This window comes from Lactuca virosa, chromosome 6, assembly GCF_052849685.1.
Source record: "Lactuca virosa cultivar CGN04683 chromosome 6, Lactuca_virosa_CGN04683_v6, whole genome shotgun sequence".
Lineage (NCBI taxonomy): Eukaryota > Viridiplantae > Streptophyta > Magnoliopsida > Asterales > Asteraceae > Lactuca > Lactuca virosa.
In genome coordinates, this window is record NC_136431.1 from 93,889,671 (window position 1) to 93,904,350 (window position 14,680).

Sequence of the window (14,680 nt, forward strand, 5' to 3'; positions counted from 1 at the left end):
AAAAGAATATTTCGGAATATTTTCTTTAAGTTTCATCAAATTATGGTTAGTTTAGTAATTTTGTCTTAGAAAAAATCTACCCAATTATGGTAAGGAAAATTGCATTGTATTCGGACGAATACTCTTATAGGGTAAATTTATTAAACTACAATGTTGTAATAGGAAAAGATAAAAGTAGAATGTTATAGTAAGCAAAACCAACTTAAGCTCCTATTTCTTGCATTTAACATTTTTTAGTACATAAGCCTACGCAAAGTGATCATTCAAGTGTCATCTTAAAAAAAAAAAACCTCATGAAAGTACAAGAAGACACGTTAAAAAGAAAAAAAAAAGTAAATGGTAAATGGAAGGTAATGCAAACTCTAATCACTCTGTAATCTTATTTAACACATAAGATATTCATCCAATTAGAAAAATAAAAATATTACTCTAATAAAATTAGGGGTATTAAGAAACCACTTTCCTTTTTCTATGTTCACTTACTTAATTTTTCAGAATGTTTTGGAATATGAACCACCACCTCCTTGTAGCAAATAGGACAAGCCTATTAATAATATGAGTTTAAATATTAGTCAGAGTAAAAAAAAAAAACAAGAATGGCAATAATGTAAATAAACCAAAAAAACTAAAACGATTTTACCTTGTTGATGCTAAGCCATTGAGTTCCACATCCCGAGTGATAGATGTGTTTGCAAGGAAGAGTGATCTGACGTTCACCTCGTTTATATTCCATCTGACATATCACACATCTGACAGAATTGCCATGCAGACATTTTATGTTTTGTCATATCAGCTTTCCACTAACTTTATCAGACGAAAGCTTAGTAACTTAAAACTTATCCGATTATTGACCATTTGTAAAACTTTATTTTCTATAATTAAACGTATTATAAAACCTTGTCATTTTTTACACAAACATTAATTTTTTAAAATGAAATATTACACGACAAAAGATATAAAAAAACATTTAGTTCAGATCAAATGGTTGGATTATTTATGCATTGTCTCTAATGGTAAAAACTAGTTTTGAGGTAGATTCTAAATATTTCCTCCCATTGAAGATGCTATTACTTTTGTCCTTTTTTTTTTTTTTTTTTTTTTTTACTTTTTTATCTAATGGTAAAAACTAGTTTTATTGTCTTTTTATCTATTTGTGCATTTCATACAATATCTACCTTTTATTGTCTCCCCTTTTTTACTTTAACCCTTATTCCATGGATATATAGTCTATAAAATGAAGTATTTGTTACCTTTCGCTTTTTGATTTTTTTCTCCAGAAGAAGCCACACTTGAACTTTGAAACAGGGAGAAGGGAAATAGCTTCTTGAGATAGACCACGGCTTTGACTTCCAACAACCTCACCTAACTCTAGCAATTCCTCATAAGTCATGTTGTCAAGATCAACATTATCTTCCCACACAACCTATATAAATTTATACATGTAACCTTGTTATAACTTTTAACACATAATCTTAAAAAGAAAAAGAGTTTATAGTGAGAATGCTTTAGAAATTAGACCTGATGATCACCAGGATTGTGATTATGATTATGATTACTCCGTTGATCTGAAAATTTGAATATGAAAATTATTAGTTTTGGGGTTTAGTATAAAACATTTGAGAAAAGGAAAAATAATTCAATGCTTACTATCTGAAGAATTGGTATGGGAATTGGAGGTTGAAATTGAATGTCCATTTTGTTGCATATGTACAGGTGTACTTCTTTCATTATTCATGGGTGAAGTATTTTCTAGTTGTCTAGTGAATCCATTGTTCCCATATATTGGATCATTGATTGCATAAGCATTAAAATAATCATAGTATGAGAAATTCCCAGGTTCTGAATATGCAAACTTGTATGAACTGGTATTCATTGTATAGTTTGTGCTATCCTGTAAGTTATATGATTCCTCAAATTTTCACAGAAACCATAATGAACAAATTACACATAATAAAGAAGGTAAAGGTTATGTCTAGATGATTACCTGAGGATATGTAACATCAGAAAAAATGAAATTGACATGCTCATATGTAAGCCCTTCAAAGAAATCCATTAAGCTTCCACTCAAACTATGGAGGATGTTGAATTCAGTTTGTAGATGACAGTTCATTCATGAATTCCCCTTTATTAAACAAGAGTGTTTCTTAAACAAATTGACATCAATTTTTCAAACATTCTTCAATGGGTATACAGTATACTAGCAGATCAACAGGAGTAAATGCAAATCCTACAAAGGAAACATTGTACCTGAATTAAATCAAACTACTATAATCTGTTCAAGTCATCAATACTCTGATTTAATCAACATCATCAAGCACAAATATACCAAAAGCTCCTCTAATTCGCTATTGTAATAACATAAATAACATATGAATAAAACCAAACGCAATAACTAATTCCTAATTTCCGCTACTTCTTTCCGAAATTGTTTGTTGCAGAAACTCCACGAAATTCAATTGCTTGACACAAACAGAAACAGAAACGTAGAACTAACCAAAGCTTTCCTTTTTACTTTAATTTGATTTCATTTCCGATCAAAAACTTAGATCACAATTCACATAATCAGTTAATCATTCGATCACTGTGCAAAAGTAAGACAATTTACCGATCGCAGAACAAACAAACAAAATTATTCTAACATGGCGATTATGTTACCTACATTGATCGAATGATCGCTTCTTTTCCGGCCGCCGTGATGATGAATTCGTCAACCTCGCTTTCTATCTATCTACGAATCTAACTATATATATACAAACATATGGTGTATGTATATGTATATATAAAGAGAGAGAGAATGAAGCTTTCTCTCACTAAAACACTTTTGATCTCTTTTCTCTAATCTGTATTCTCTCCTTCCTCTGTAATCACACAGTCTCTGTTGTGGGGTGGCGCCTTTTTGCAGGGAGTTGTTAACAGTAAAATGAGACACGCGATCTCCGTTACACTGTGAGTGGGTTATGATTCACTGCTTCGCGGAATAACAAGGGCTTTTACATGTGTATGAGAACGAAATAAAATGTGACACGTGGCGGAATCTAGTTACGTTGGTAAATGTAGGTCAGCTAAATCAGGTCACGGCAGCTGTGACTTTAGTTATCACTTCTGTTTCGTTTCTGTCGGTTTATTTTTTTTCGCAATAAATTTCTAACAATTAGTTAAATTTATTGGTTTTTCTATAAAATTTTCCTTTTTTTTTTTTCATAAATTTAGCAATGAAAGGAAATATATTAAGAAGAAAATTTTAAAAGGATTTTGATATTCATGTTAATGTCATCTACATTTATTGTAATTCGATAAATACATAGTTTTGAAATAAATTAAAAATTACTAAATAATATATAGATTTATGAGGAAAGTAGTAGATACGTGTAATCAAAAATTTTTAAAAAGAAAAACTCATATTCATTTTTCTACATTAAATATCGGAGACTTAAAAATTGATGGAAATATTTGGTAATCAATATTATATTAAAAAATATTAATTTATGTTAAAATAGTATAATCTTAGGAAACAAATAAATTTTAGCAAGCTTTATAATTATTTATGATAATAATTCTCTTTTAACCTAAGACTACTAAAATTGGATGATCATGAATTTCATTAATATCTTGTTATACTAGTGGAGGGTGTAAAATTCGATTGAACTACTTTGTAAAGATATATGTAATTTTTTTACAATAAAATATCTTGCCTTGTTTTAAAACTAAAAAAATATTAACTTTTGCTTCTAACTAAAAACATATAATATCTATCTAAAACAAGTAAATTTGATATAATATCTATCTAAAACAAGTAAATTTGATATATTAATTTAACAAAGAAATTTCTGAAATGTCGTTTTTTATTTACAAATTAACGAATCAAATAGTTTTAAGTCTTTAAAAAATATATAAAATGAACTGTCATATATATTTAATTTTAGATATCGTTTATAAACAATAAACCGCCCACCAATTTCCAAACAGTCCTAGGATTAGGTGTACGATACGATGGACCACATGGGATTACACTTGAGTCCTTATCATAGTTGATGATGGGGTTCACCAAATGCTTAACTACTTCCCACCCAATCGTAATCACTTAGATTAGTGACTAAAAGAAATTTGATTTTAATACGTTAGAGAAAATGCTTTTATATATATATATATATATATATATATATATATATATATATATATATATATATATATATATATATTATTTTAGGAAAAAAACAAATATACTTTTATTGCTAGAAGGATGTTATGCGCATTGCGCATTGCTTGGGGTGGAAGATGTCTTTATGAAAATTTAATGGTGTGACTTTGAAAAACGGCTCCAAATGAAATTAAAGTGAAATAGTTTTTTGTATTTATACTTTTTAAGTAGCTATTTCATTAAACACTTATGGTGTAAGAAAACATTACATTTCAACTATTTAGCAACTCGAACACCAATTCTTTTCGGTAAAGTTCTAATATTATTACTGATTTATATTAGGGATAATGACTTGAAAGAGTAACAAACTTTCGGCTTTGTTTACATTTAGTCATTAAACTTTTTTTTCTTCTCTATTTGCTACTGAACTATTGAAACTGTTCACATTTTACCCTTATGACCGGTAAAATGTGAACAGTTTCAATAGTTCAGTGGCAAATAGAAAATGAAAAAAAGTTTAGTGACTAAATGTGAACAAAGTTGAAAGTTCGTTTCCCTCTAAAAAAAATTCAATAACTAAATGTAAACAAACTTTCCTTTTGTATTATGGTTTAGCAAATTATGTATTTTTGTTAAATTTTAATAACATTTGTTGATGAAGAAATCTATGAAAAAAACCCCCGAAAAGGTATAAAAAACGAAAAACGAAACCAACATTATATGTATAAGTTTTATGTTATAGAACTATGCAATATTATATGTATAAAACTTATCCTAATATTATATGTGTGAATTTTGTGTTATAAAATTATGCAACATATAAATTGATATACATTAAACCATATACATTGTTTATAAAAAAAATGCATACGTACATTGATACACTTTATATATATATATATATATATATATATATATATATATATATATATATATATATATATATATATATATATATATATATATTGCTATACTCTATGTATTGACATACATCATATTAGGATATTACTATTAAAAAAGATATCGAAAATGAAAGTCAAGTTGTTTAGAATTTAGACATTTTTAATTACCCGGACAATTGATTTATATTTGAGATTGTATTTTCTTAAAAAGTTTGAATAATTATTGAAATTTATGATTATTTAACTAGGCATATAGAGTTAAGTAAAACTGTTAACATGTTTTATGAAGTGTTGCGCCCAAACCACCCATCCATATTACCTTTACAAAAATATTTTTTTTTTGAAAAAAATAGCTATATATTCAACAATTAAAACGTGACTATTTTTTTTCCTTTCAAAAAAGTCACTCATAATTTTAAAAGGTTTTAGAAAAAAACAATTCATATTTAAAGAACTATTTTTAAAAAATAAGGTTTTTAATTTTTTTTTCTTTGGTATACAACGTAATTTCTGATAATGAAACACAATTTCTTAATAGCTATGAGTGAGAATGATTTATTTTTTTGTTAAACCAAATTCAGATTGAAAATTTTGATTTTTTATTTTGGAAAATATCAAACCATTGGTTTTTTATTTCGGTTTCGTTTTTTCGTTTTTTTTAATATATTTTTTGGGGTTTTGTTGTTTTATTTCATAGATTTCTTCATCAACAAATGTTGCTAGAATTTAACAAAAATAAATAATTTTCTAAAACATAATACAAGAGGAAGTTTGTTCACATTTAGTCATTGAAATTTTTTAGAGGAAACGAACTTTCGACTTTGTTCACATTTAGTCACTAAACTTTTTTTCATTATCTATTTGCCACTGAACTATTGAAAATGTTCACATTTTACCCTTATGACCGGTTGTTACTGGTCATAAGGTTAAAATGTGAACAGTTTCAATAGTTCAGTGGCAAATAGAGAATGAAAAAAAATTTAGTGACTAAATATGAACAAAATCAAAAGTTTGTTACCCTTTCAAGTCATTATCCCTTTATATTATAGAGTGGTTGAAGATGTGACACATTAGATCACCGATTCTTTTTGGTAAAGTTCTAATATTATTACTGAATCTTTGGTTTATATTATAGAGTAGTTGAAAATGTGACACATTACGATGCAAGTGAATTTGTCCATGAACATTTTAATTATCTTTCATTAACTAATTCAACTCCATCAATGGTTCATGTATCATCTTTGACATCCATATAATCAAAAACTTCTTCCCTCCACCACCAATAGCCGTGTGGGTTGACCCTAAAAAAAATCTCATCGAATGTAACTGCTTAAAAACACCACTTCCCAAATGAGAAAACATTGTTTTACGGTTGTTTTATCAAAAAGTGTCAATATTTAAAAAGTATTTATTAGATGGTAAAAAAGACAAAATATAGGCATTTCCCTTTACTAATATCATATTGATCCATAAATATTGGCACATAAATGGAGCTTAAAATTAAAATGATAAAAGCATTAAAGTCTCACCAGAAACTAACTAATTGCTTAGTAGATGACAAATGTTAGGTTTTGGGTACTAACAAAAAGATTTAATACTATGCATTTTAACAGTGAACTTATAGTTATCCCAAAGTAAAAGTAGAATAAAGCTTTAAAAACTCAACATTAAATATCTCATTACCACGAGAACTAAATTGCCAATTTTGTGAAGAGCATTTTTTGCATCAATAAGAACGTCTTGATTGTCCTTCGAGCTTATGATGATTAGACGCTCATTGTGTCGCTGCAATATACGAAACAAAATATAAACATATTTTGTCAAAAAGAAAAAAAAAAAACTACTTTCCTAATAACATAACCTCAAAACATATGTAGCCAAGATATAAACCAAATGTTTAGAGGTATCTGTGCAAGCAATATTTCGTCAAAAAGAAAATAATTATCTTCAAATAAGATAACCCCAAGCATAATGAACATCCAAATCCACGGTTATATATATATATACAAAAGAAGTACTAAGTAGCATACACATCAACAAAGGAAGTAGATAAGCTGCAAAAAAAAAAAAAAACCAAACAATAAATAGATAAAAGAAACAATGGTAAACATTGATTCTATCTTATTTAAACATTTTTAAGTATAACATCTTTCTTACTTCCATTGTATCCACATTGTACTATTAAAAATCTACTAAATTAATCCCATTACAACATTGTACTATTAAAAATCTACTAAATTAATGAAAATATCGTTCTTTAATTATAATATTATTGGAAGTAGGATGCAACACTGAACAAATAAATGGAAACATTGACTGGCGAAAAAGCAAATACCGGTGAAGATTGCAAAATATTTAAATATATGTGATGTAACATCTAATTTTTCAGGTATTCGCTTTTGACCATTGAGTTAAGTTTTGTTTGCAAGATTGATCTCCAATGGCATTTTCGTAATAAGTGAGTGCAGCATGTGTACGTTGCGCGTACACCTTGGTACGTTGGGCGTACTTGGCCCCGTGCATGTACGTTGAGCGTACACCGGTACGCACGTAATTTGGACCAAACCCTAATATTAAGGGTTTGTGCACTATATAAGCACCATTATAGTCCCACAACCCTTCCTCTTATCAGCCTCCATCCCAAAAATCGACCCTCCCTGCAAACCCTAATCTATTTTGAGCATTTTGAGCTTTTGTGTGAGTTGTGGGCTTTCTTGGTTGTGAAGGAAGATCATCAAGGAAGTGGTTTTGCTCTCAAGACTTTGGATCCAAAATTTTCACTTCATTATGCACCATTTTGGAGGTATAAAGCTCCAAACTTGGCTCATATTTTTCTAGATCTTGGTTAAGCTTAGAATTTCTTCTTTTTTGTCCCAAAATCTAGGTCTTTGTGAGTATGAGGTACTCCAAAGCCTTTAAGTCGTCCTTTTACACATTTTAGGGCATGTTAAGTCATAAAAATGCAAGCTTGGATCTTGATATGTCCCCATGCAAGAATTATGATGTAGAAAAGGATGGAGTAAGTTAGGTTCTTAGTGTTGGGCTCCTTATAGCCATGCAAAGGCATAATGTTTGCAACTTTATAGACTTAGAGGTCTTAATAAGCTCAGATTTGAAGTTTAGACGTAAGGTCTTAAAGCATTGACACCTTAATGGGAGTTTGGCTTTAAGGGGCATACGTCGGGGGTAAATCCTAGTACATTGCGTGTAGTGCACCCTGACCTCAATTCCCTTCGCATCGATCACGTACGCGGGGCGTACAATCTGGTACTTGGGGCGTACGACCCAGTTCCAACAATTGGGCCATCCTTTTAGACCTTAAATCATTAGTGTTGGGCCTTTCGGAATTTGGGCCGAATGGGAAGGACAAATGACCTTTTTGCCCTATTTAAGATATGGGATTGGTTGGACTATCTATTATGGAATAAAAGTTGGATTATTAATTAGGGCTATTTTCTTTGGGATATCCTTAGTGTGAGGAGCCATATTAACAGCAGCTCGAGTGTATGGCACGATTATCTTCTTTGGAGGTGAATTTTCTCACTATATCCATGGGTCAAAGTCACCAATGTCGACCCATTATTGTATTACTTAGAATGATAGCCGTTATGTGATGTATATGTGATTGTATGCTGGGTTGAAATACACCTAGGGCGGGGCCCACTATAGTATGTATGGGTTGAAATATACCCTAGGGCGGGGCCCACTACAATATGTTTGGGTTGAAATAGACCCCAGGGTAAGGCCCCATGGTAGGGCCCATATGTGTTGATCGGGTTGAAATACACCCCTGGGCAAGGACCGAGGGCGGGGCCTATATGTGTATATCGAGTTGCATTATACCCCAGGGTTAAGCCCGGTTGTATGATCGGTATGTGGTACTTTGGGTAAAATCACTAAGCTTTGTGCTTACAGTTTATGTTTATGGTTTCAGGTACTTCTAGTTCGAAAGGGAAGGGCCCGACATGATGGCACATCATCCTCCCTTCATGATTTCCGCATTTGAAATAATTGTACTCTGATGTTCTGAATATTATGATTTGATGTTGATTTGAGCAATTAATGAATGATTTGGTAGACTTTTAAATGAAATTTTTTATTACCATCAAGTTGGTATTAGAGCCTTGGTTTGAGGGATTCAGGCACACTTTTGGGTGTGTCGGAACTCAAACTGAGGAAATGACAATTTTCTTAAGAAAAATGAAGTAAAATTCTTAAAATATTTTTATTAAGAAGAAAGGGTGTGATGCGTGCAATCAGCCGAGCTCAAGTAAGTGGTTCCGAAATTACCCATGCCTATGTATTATGAGTAGTATGCTTGATATGAGAACTGCATGGTAGATTAGGGTTAGGGATACCTTTAGGAATCATATGACAGAATTACCTGATTTACGTGATGCCTTAAAGCCTAGTGGAACTTGATGCTATGTATTACTCGAAATTGATATCGTCTCGGTTAATTGCTAAGTGTATGCTTTCAAAGTTGTATACGATTAGGATTGTATATCCGTAGAATGGTCGATTTGGCCTCATTTCTTATTCCTTGTTTGGTTGTGAACTTAGGATTGAATCATCACTTGATAGTCTATGTGGTCCTGTTTTGTGTATCACTTGCATGAATAAGGCAACCAACGGTGTTGATTGAGGTTCTCGATATCGAGACTGGTAGGAGTTGGTACTTCCTAGGAGATCCTAATACATATATGTTGTATAGCATATAACTGGTATATGGTTTTAGTGCGACGACTTAGAGAAATCAGGACTGGCCTTAAGGAAGGTACATGTAGGTATGAAAGGTAGTATTAGGCTCGTACTACTACTAGAAGCACATGATCTGTACCTGAGACAAGAGCATACTTGGAAACTCTAAAAAGGCCTATGTAGAGGGATCCCCTCGAATCTTATGTTGATTGTTTATATGTTGTGTTTCAGTTTGGAGGATGGTGATGATTCTGGTTCTAGTTCTGGCTTTGGCCTCGACACAGAATCGATTGATAAGTGTCTTCGCGAGTTCATTTCAGCAGAGGTTACTTGTGGTATCTTCGATGCTACTCCTATGATGTTCGGTACCATCAAGGAGGGGATTTTAGAGCTGATGGATGAGAGGCTCATGACCTTTTGAGTTGAGATTGATGTGGGTCAGATAGGAGCTCGAGTTCCCTCATTCCGGGAGTTTAAGGCCTGTGGAGCTCCTGAGTTCTTCGGGGCTAAGGATCCCATTGCTATCCGACCCTAGATCGTTGACATAGAGAATGCTCAGCGGATGAGTTTTTTCCCTGAGGGGGAAAATGTGGGATTTGCATCCTGCCTGCTGTGGGACCGAGCACGAGATTCGTTGGAGGAGTTTAGCCGATCAGTAGGATCAGCGGTAGTGGCAGTCATTACCTAGGAGGAATTTGTTCAGAGGTTCCATAGGGAGTTTACACCAGCGATTGAGGTGCATCAGCTGGCGAGAGAGTTCTAGGACCTTTGCCAGACTACAGAGACTATGGCGGAGATCACCGTCAAATTTAAGGAGAGGGCTTTGATGGTCCCGCAATATGCTACGGATGAGGAGATGAGGAAGACGAGATAACATGACATGTTGAGAAAGGATATTAGGGAGTTCGGGAGCTTCTTGGGGTGCAAGACCCTAAATGATATGATCGAGAAGGCCCGTAAGTGGGAGATTGAGTTGGAGCTTCGGTTGAAGCGCAAGCGGGAGCAGGTACAGACAGTGGTAGGCTAGACTAAGAGGCCCAAGACTTTTGATTCACATGTCAGAGGCCTGTAGGGCCGTAGCCATTGCGGTAAGTGTGATAAGCCGCATGGTGGGGTGTGTCGAGTATCGGGTTCAACACATTTTGGTTGTAGCCAGTCGGGCCACATGAGTAGGGACTGCCCCATGAGTGCTCTAATTTGCTTTCATTGCAATCAGATCGGCCATAAAAAGCCAAATTGTCTGAGATTTTATGGGGGAGTTATGGCGGCGCTTGCGCCTGCCACATTGAGGATTATTAATGGCCGCCAAGGCAAGGCGGAAGCTCCTGTGGCGAAGAGCAAGACATTTCAGCTGACCACCGATGAGGCTCGTGTAATGCCGAATGTGGTTACTGGTATGTGTTTTATCTATAACTTTTATTGCTTTCCTTTTTTGTGCTTATGATTACTTTGATCTTGTATGGGGACCTTTTTGGTCAATGGTATGACTGCTCATGTCCTGTTTGACTCAGGTGCTACCCGATCCTTTGTATCTCTTGCACTTAGCAAGAAGTTTTTGCGATGCTCCCGAGACTTTAGATTCCCCCTAGAGGCTGAGATTGCGGATGATCGTATTGTGAGTGCTTCGAGGGTTCTAAAGGGTTTTGAGCATTCTAACACTCCTAAGGTGTACATGCAACCCTAGAAACCTTGGATCCATGTTTAACTAAGATACATGCAAAATACTATTTCCAAGGTTCAAAATCCTATCTAGCATACATGGGGAACTTTTAAACATAAAGGATAGCAAGAATTACATACCTTGTAGTTGATTTGATTCCTTGAAAACCTTGAGAGCCTAGCACCCCAAGTGTGATGCCTCAAATGTTTCACACAACACCAAATGCTCTTGGAATAAACTTTGAGAGAATTGTATAACACTTGAAATCGGCCTTGCCCTCTTGTCTCACTAGTGTAGCCGATTTTGGTTGCTATAAGTATGCTTATATAGTATGTTGCATTAGGGTTACACCTTGTAAACCCTAATGTAACATGGCTCTTCATTTCCATGACCCATGGGTTTGTAACTCCCACGGAGCATCCTATGGACCTTAGCCCAACTTGATAATCCATGGAGCCTTTAGCCCACTATACAATTTATGGATGATTTACATAATCAACCCATAGGTTTAATTAGTCATCTTTTGATCACTTAATTAATTTCAAATTAATTCTTGATCAAAACTAATTAAACAATATTATTAATATATTAGAACTTAAAATATATTAATAAACCATAAGTGTTATTTCTCTCATTCTAGTTTATCCAATTGCATGATGCCATGCAACCCAAATGGAACATGCCGGGTCGGGTCAAGTACATACCAAAAATAGTTATGGACTTAGACACCTTATTCAAGGTAAAGACCCAGCCCGACTGAGAGCGGAAATTATCCCTATCAGTCTGGAAGCTAGCATCACTATACCCTACAACTCTCAAGTCATCACTCCCACCGAGGGTAAGGACCCAGTCCTTAGTCCTCCGCAGGTACTTGAGGATATTCTTTACCGCAGTCCAGTGAGCCTTGCCAGGGTTCCCCTGATATCTGTTGACCATGCTCAATGCAAATGCCACATCAGGACGACTAGACGTCATAGCATACATGATCGATCTTACCACGAAAGCATAAGGTATTCGACTCATTTCTGCTATCTCAGCCTTTGTACTCAGACTCTGAGTCTTACTCAGTTTGGCATTACTTTGGATAGGTAACTCTCCTTTCTTGGAATCCTGCATGCTGAACCTCTTCAGCACCTTATCCAAGTAGGTACTCTGACTGAGTCCAATTAGTCTTTTACTCCGGTCTCTCAGAATCCTTATCCCTAGAATATAGGCAGCTTCTCCTAGGTCTTTCATAGCGAAACACTTCCCGAGCCAGGACTTCACTTCCTGCAAGGTCGGGATGTCATTTCCTATGAGTAGTATGTCATCCACATACAATACTAAAAAGCTAACTATACTCCCACTAGCCTTCACATACACACAAGATTAATCTTCACTCCTCGAAAAGCTAAAATCTTTGACTTTCTCATCAAAACAAATATTCCATCTACGAGGTGCTTGCTTTAATCCATAAATGGATTTCTCAAGCTTACACACTCTATTAGGGTTCTCTGTACTGACAAAACCCTCAGACTGACTCATGTAAACATCCTCAGCCAACTTTCCATTAAGGAACGCGGTTTTGACATCCATTTGCCATATTTCATAGTCATGAGATGCAGCAATGGCTAACAATACCCTAATAGACTTAATCTTGGCTATTGGTGAAAAGGTCTTATCATAATCAACTCCTAGAGTTTGAGAAAAGCCCTTTGCAACCAGTCGCGCCTTATAAGTGTGTACATTACCATCCATGTCGGTCTTCTTCTTGAAGATCTATTTTGCACCCAACTTTCTTGCGACCTGGTACATTGTCAACCAAGTTCCAAACTTGATTGTCATACATGGATTGTATCTCGCTGTCCATAGCCTCTTTCCATTTAGCAGACTCGGGGCCTGCCATGGCTTCCGCATAGCTGTTAGGTTCATCCAGACTTACCAGTGTCTCATCACTGATAAGTGTATCACCTTCCGCAGTAATATGGAAACCATAGTAATGCTCAGGTGCATTCCTAACCCTTGTGGAATGCCTCAGAGGTATAAACTCTTCTGTCGGATCAACATGAGTTTCCTCCTCAGGTTGATTGCTAGGGTTTGAGGTTCCTTCACCACTTGACTCTTGAATTTCTTCAAGGTCAATTTGCCTCCCACTGTTTCCTTGGCTTATGAACTCTCTCTCTCTCTCTCTCTCTCTCTCTCAAGACACCCCTCCTTGGTACAAAGACCACATTCTCACTAGGTCTGTAGAAGAGGTAACCAAATGATTTCTGTGGGTAGCTGATGAAAATACACCTCTCACTTCGAGGTTCGAGCTTATCATGAGTCTCGTGTCTCACGAAAGCTTAGAAACCCCAAATCTTGATGTGGGCTAGATTAGGAACTTTTCCAGTCCACATCTCGTGAGGTGTTTTGGGAACCTTCTTTGTAGGGACCAGATTAAGGATATGGGTGACAGTCTCTAAGGCATACCCCAGAATGAGATTGGTAGCGAAGCTCGACTCATCATGGAACGAACCATGTCCAATAAGGTTCGATTACGCCTCTCAGCCACACCATTCAACTGTGATGTCCTGGGATGTGTCAATTGTGAGACAGCCCCACATTCCTTAAGATAGTCGAGGAACTCTGTACTAAGATACTCACCACCATGATCGGATCGAAGCATCTTAATGTTCCTGCCCAATTGATTCTCTACTTCCTGTTTAAACTCTTTAAATCTATCAAAAGTCTCTAACTTATGCTTGATTAAGTAGACATATCCATATCTACTATAATCATCTGTAAAAGTCACATAATAACGATTAGCATCCCTTGTGGCAGTTTTGAAGGGTCCACACACATCTGTGTGTACCAGATCCAACAAACCCTCACCCCTAGCACAAGAACCTGTGAAGGGTGACTTTGTCATTTTTCCAAGTAAGCATTATTCACAACTATCATCTGACTTTAGGTCAAATGACTCCAAGACTCCATTTTTTTGGAGTTGGCCTATGCGTTTCTTACTTACATGTCCAAGACGATAATGCCATAATGATGCTTTATCCAAGTTATTATGATTAGTAGAATCAATACACAACACATTATTTCCTAAGTTATCTACAACAGACACAACTTCATACACACCATCACAAGGTAATGCTTTAAAATAAAACACATTATTAAAGAAAGCATTTATTCCACCAAATTCATTATCAAAAGAAAAGGTAAACCCTTGTTTGTACAAAGCATGAAAGGAAATAATATTTCTTGCCATTTCAGACGAGTAACAACATTTATTCAAATCTAAAGTAAACCCAC

The 14,680-nt window shown here is 34.6% G+C and overlaps 1 protein-coding gene across 4 annotated transcripts; it reads right to left on the reverse strand.

Moving 5' to 3' along the window:
* Nucleotides 1-182: 182 nt before the first annotated feature.
* LOC145118662 (E3 ubiquitin-protein ligase BIG BROTHER-like) lies at nucleotides 183-2,960 on the reverse strand. 4 transcript variants are annotated; one of them, XM_079054354.1, is made up of 7 exons: nucleotides 2,660-2,960; nucleotides 1,985-2,122; nucleotides 1,648-1,891; nucleotides 1,519-1,565; nucleotides 1,251-1,423; nucleotides 641-749; nucleotides 183-544 (listed from the first exon to the last, which is right to left on the reverse strand). In XM_079054354.1, exons 2-7 carry the CDS (start codon nucleotides 2,108-2,110, stop codon nucleotides 476-478), a joined length of 768 nt encoding a protein of 255 aa, XP_078910480.1. In that variant the 5' UTR covers nucleotides 2,111-2,122; nucleotides 2,660-2,960; the 3' UTR covers nucleotides 183-475. The 4 variants fall into 4 exon arrangements, with proteins under 4 accessions (XP_078910480.1, XP_078910478.1, XP_078910481.1 ...); XM_079054352.1 differs by having other exon boundaries at nucleotides 1,985-2,227; XM_079054355.1 differs by having other exon boundaries at nucleotides 2,656-2,960.
* Between the last annotated feature and the right edge of the window lie 11,720 nt (nucleotides 2,961-14,680).

Excerpts from the sequence above, each read along its gene's own strand:
- LOC145118662 (XM_079054354.1), bottom strand. The coding sequence starts at position 2,110 with ATGAACTGTCATCTACAAACTGAATTCAACATCCTCCATAGTTTGAGT. Across the intron at positions 1,566-1,647 it reads CCATACCAATTCTTCAGATA|ATCAACGGAGTAATCATAAT; the intron begins GTAAGCATTGAA and ends TCAAATTTTCAG. Across the intron at positions 545-640 it reads AATGGCTTAGCATCAACAAG|GCTTGTCCTATTTGCTACAA; the intron begins GTAAAATCGTTT and ends TATTATTAATAG.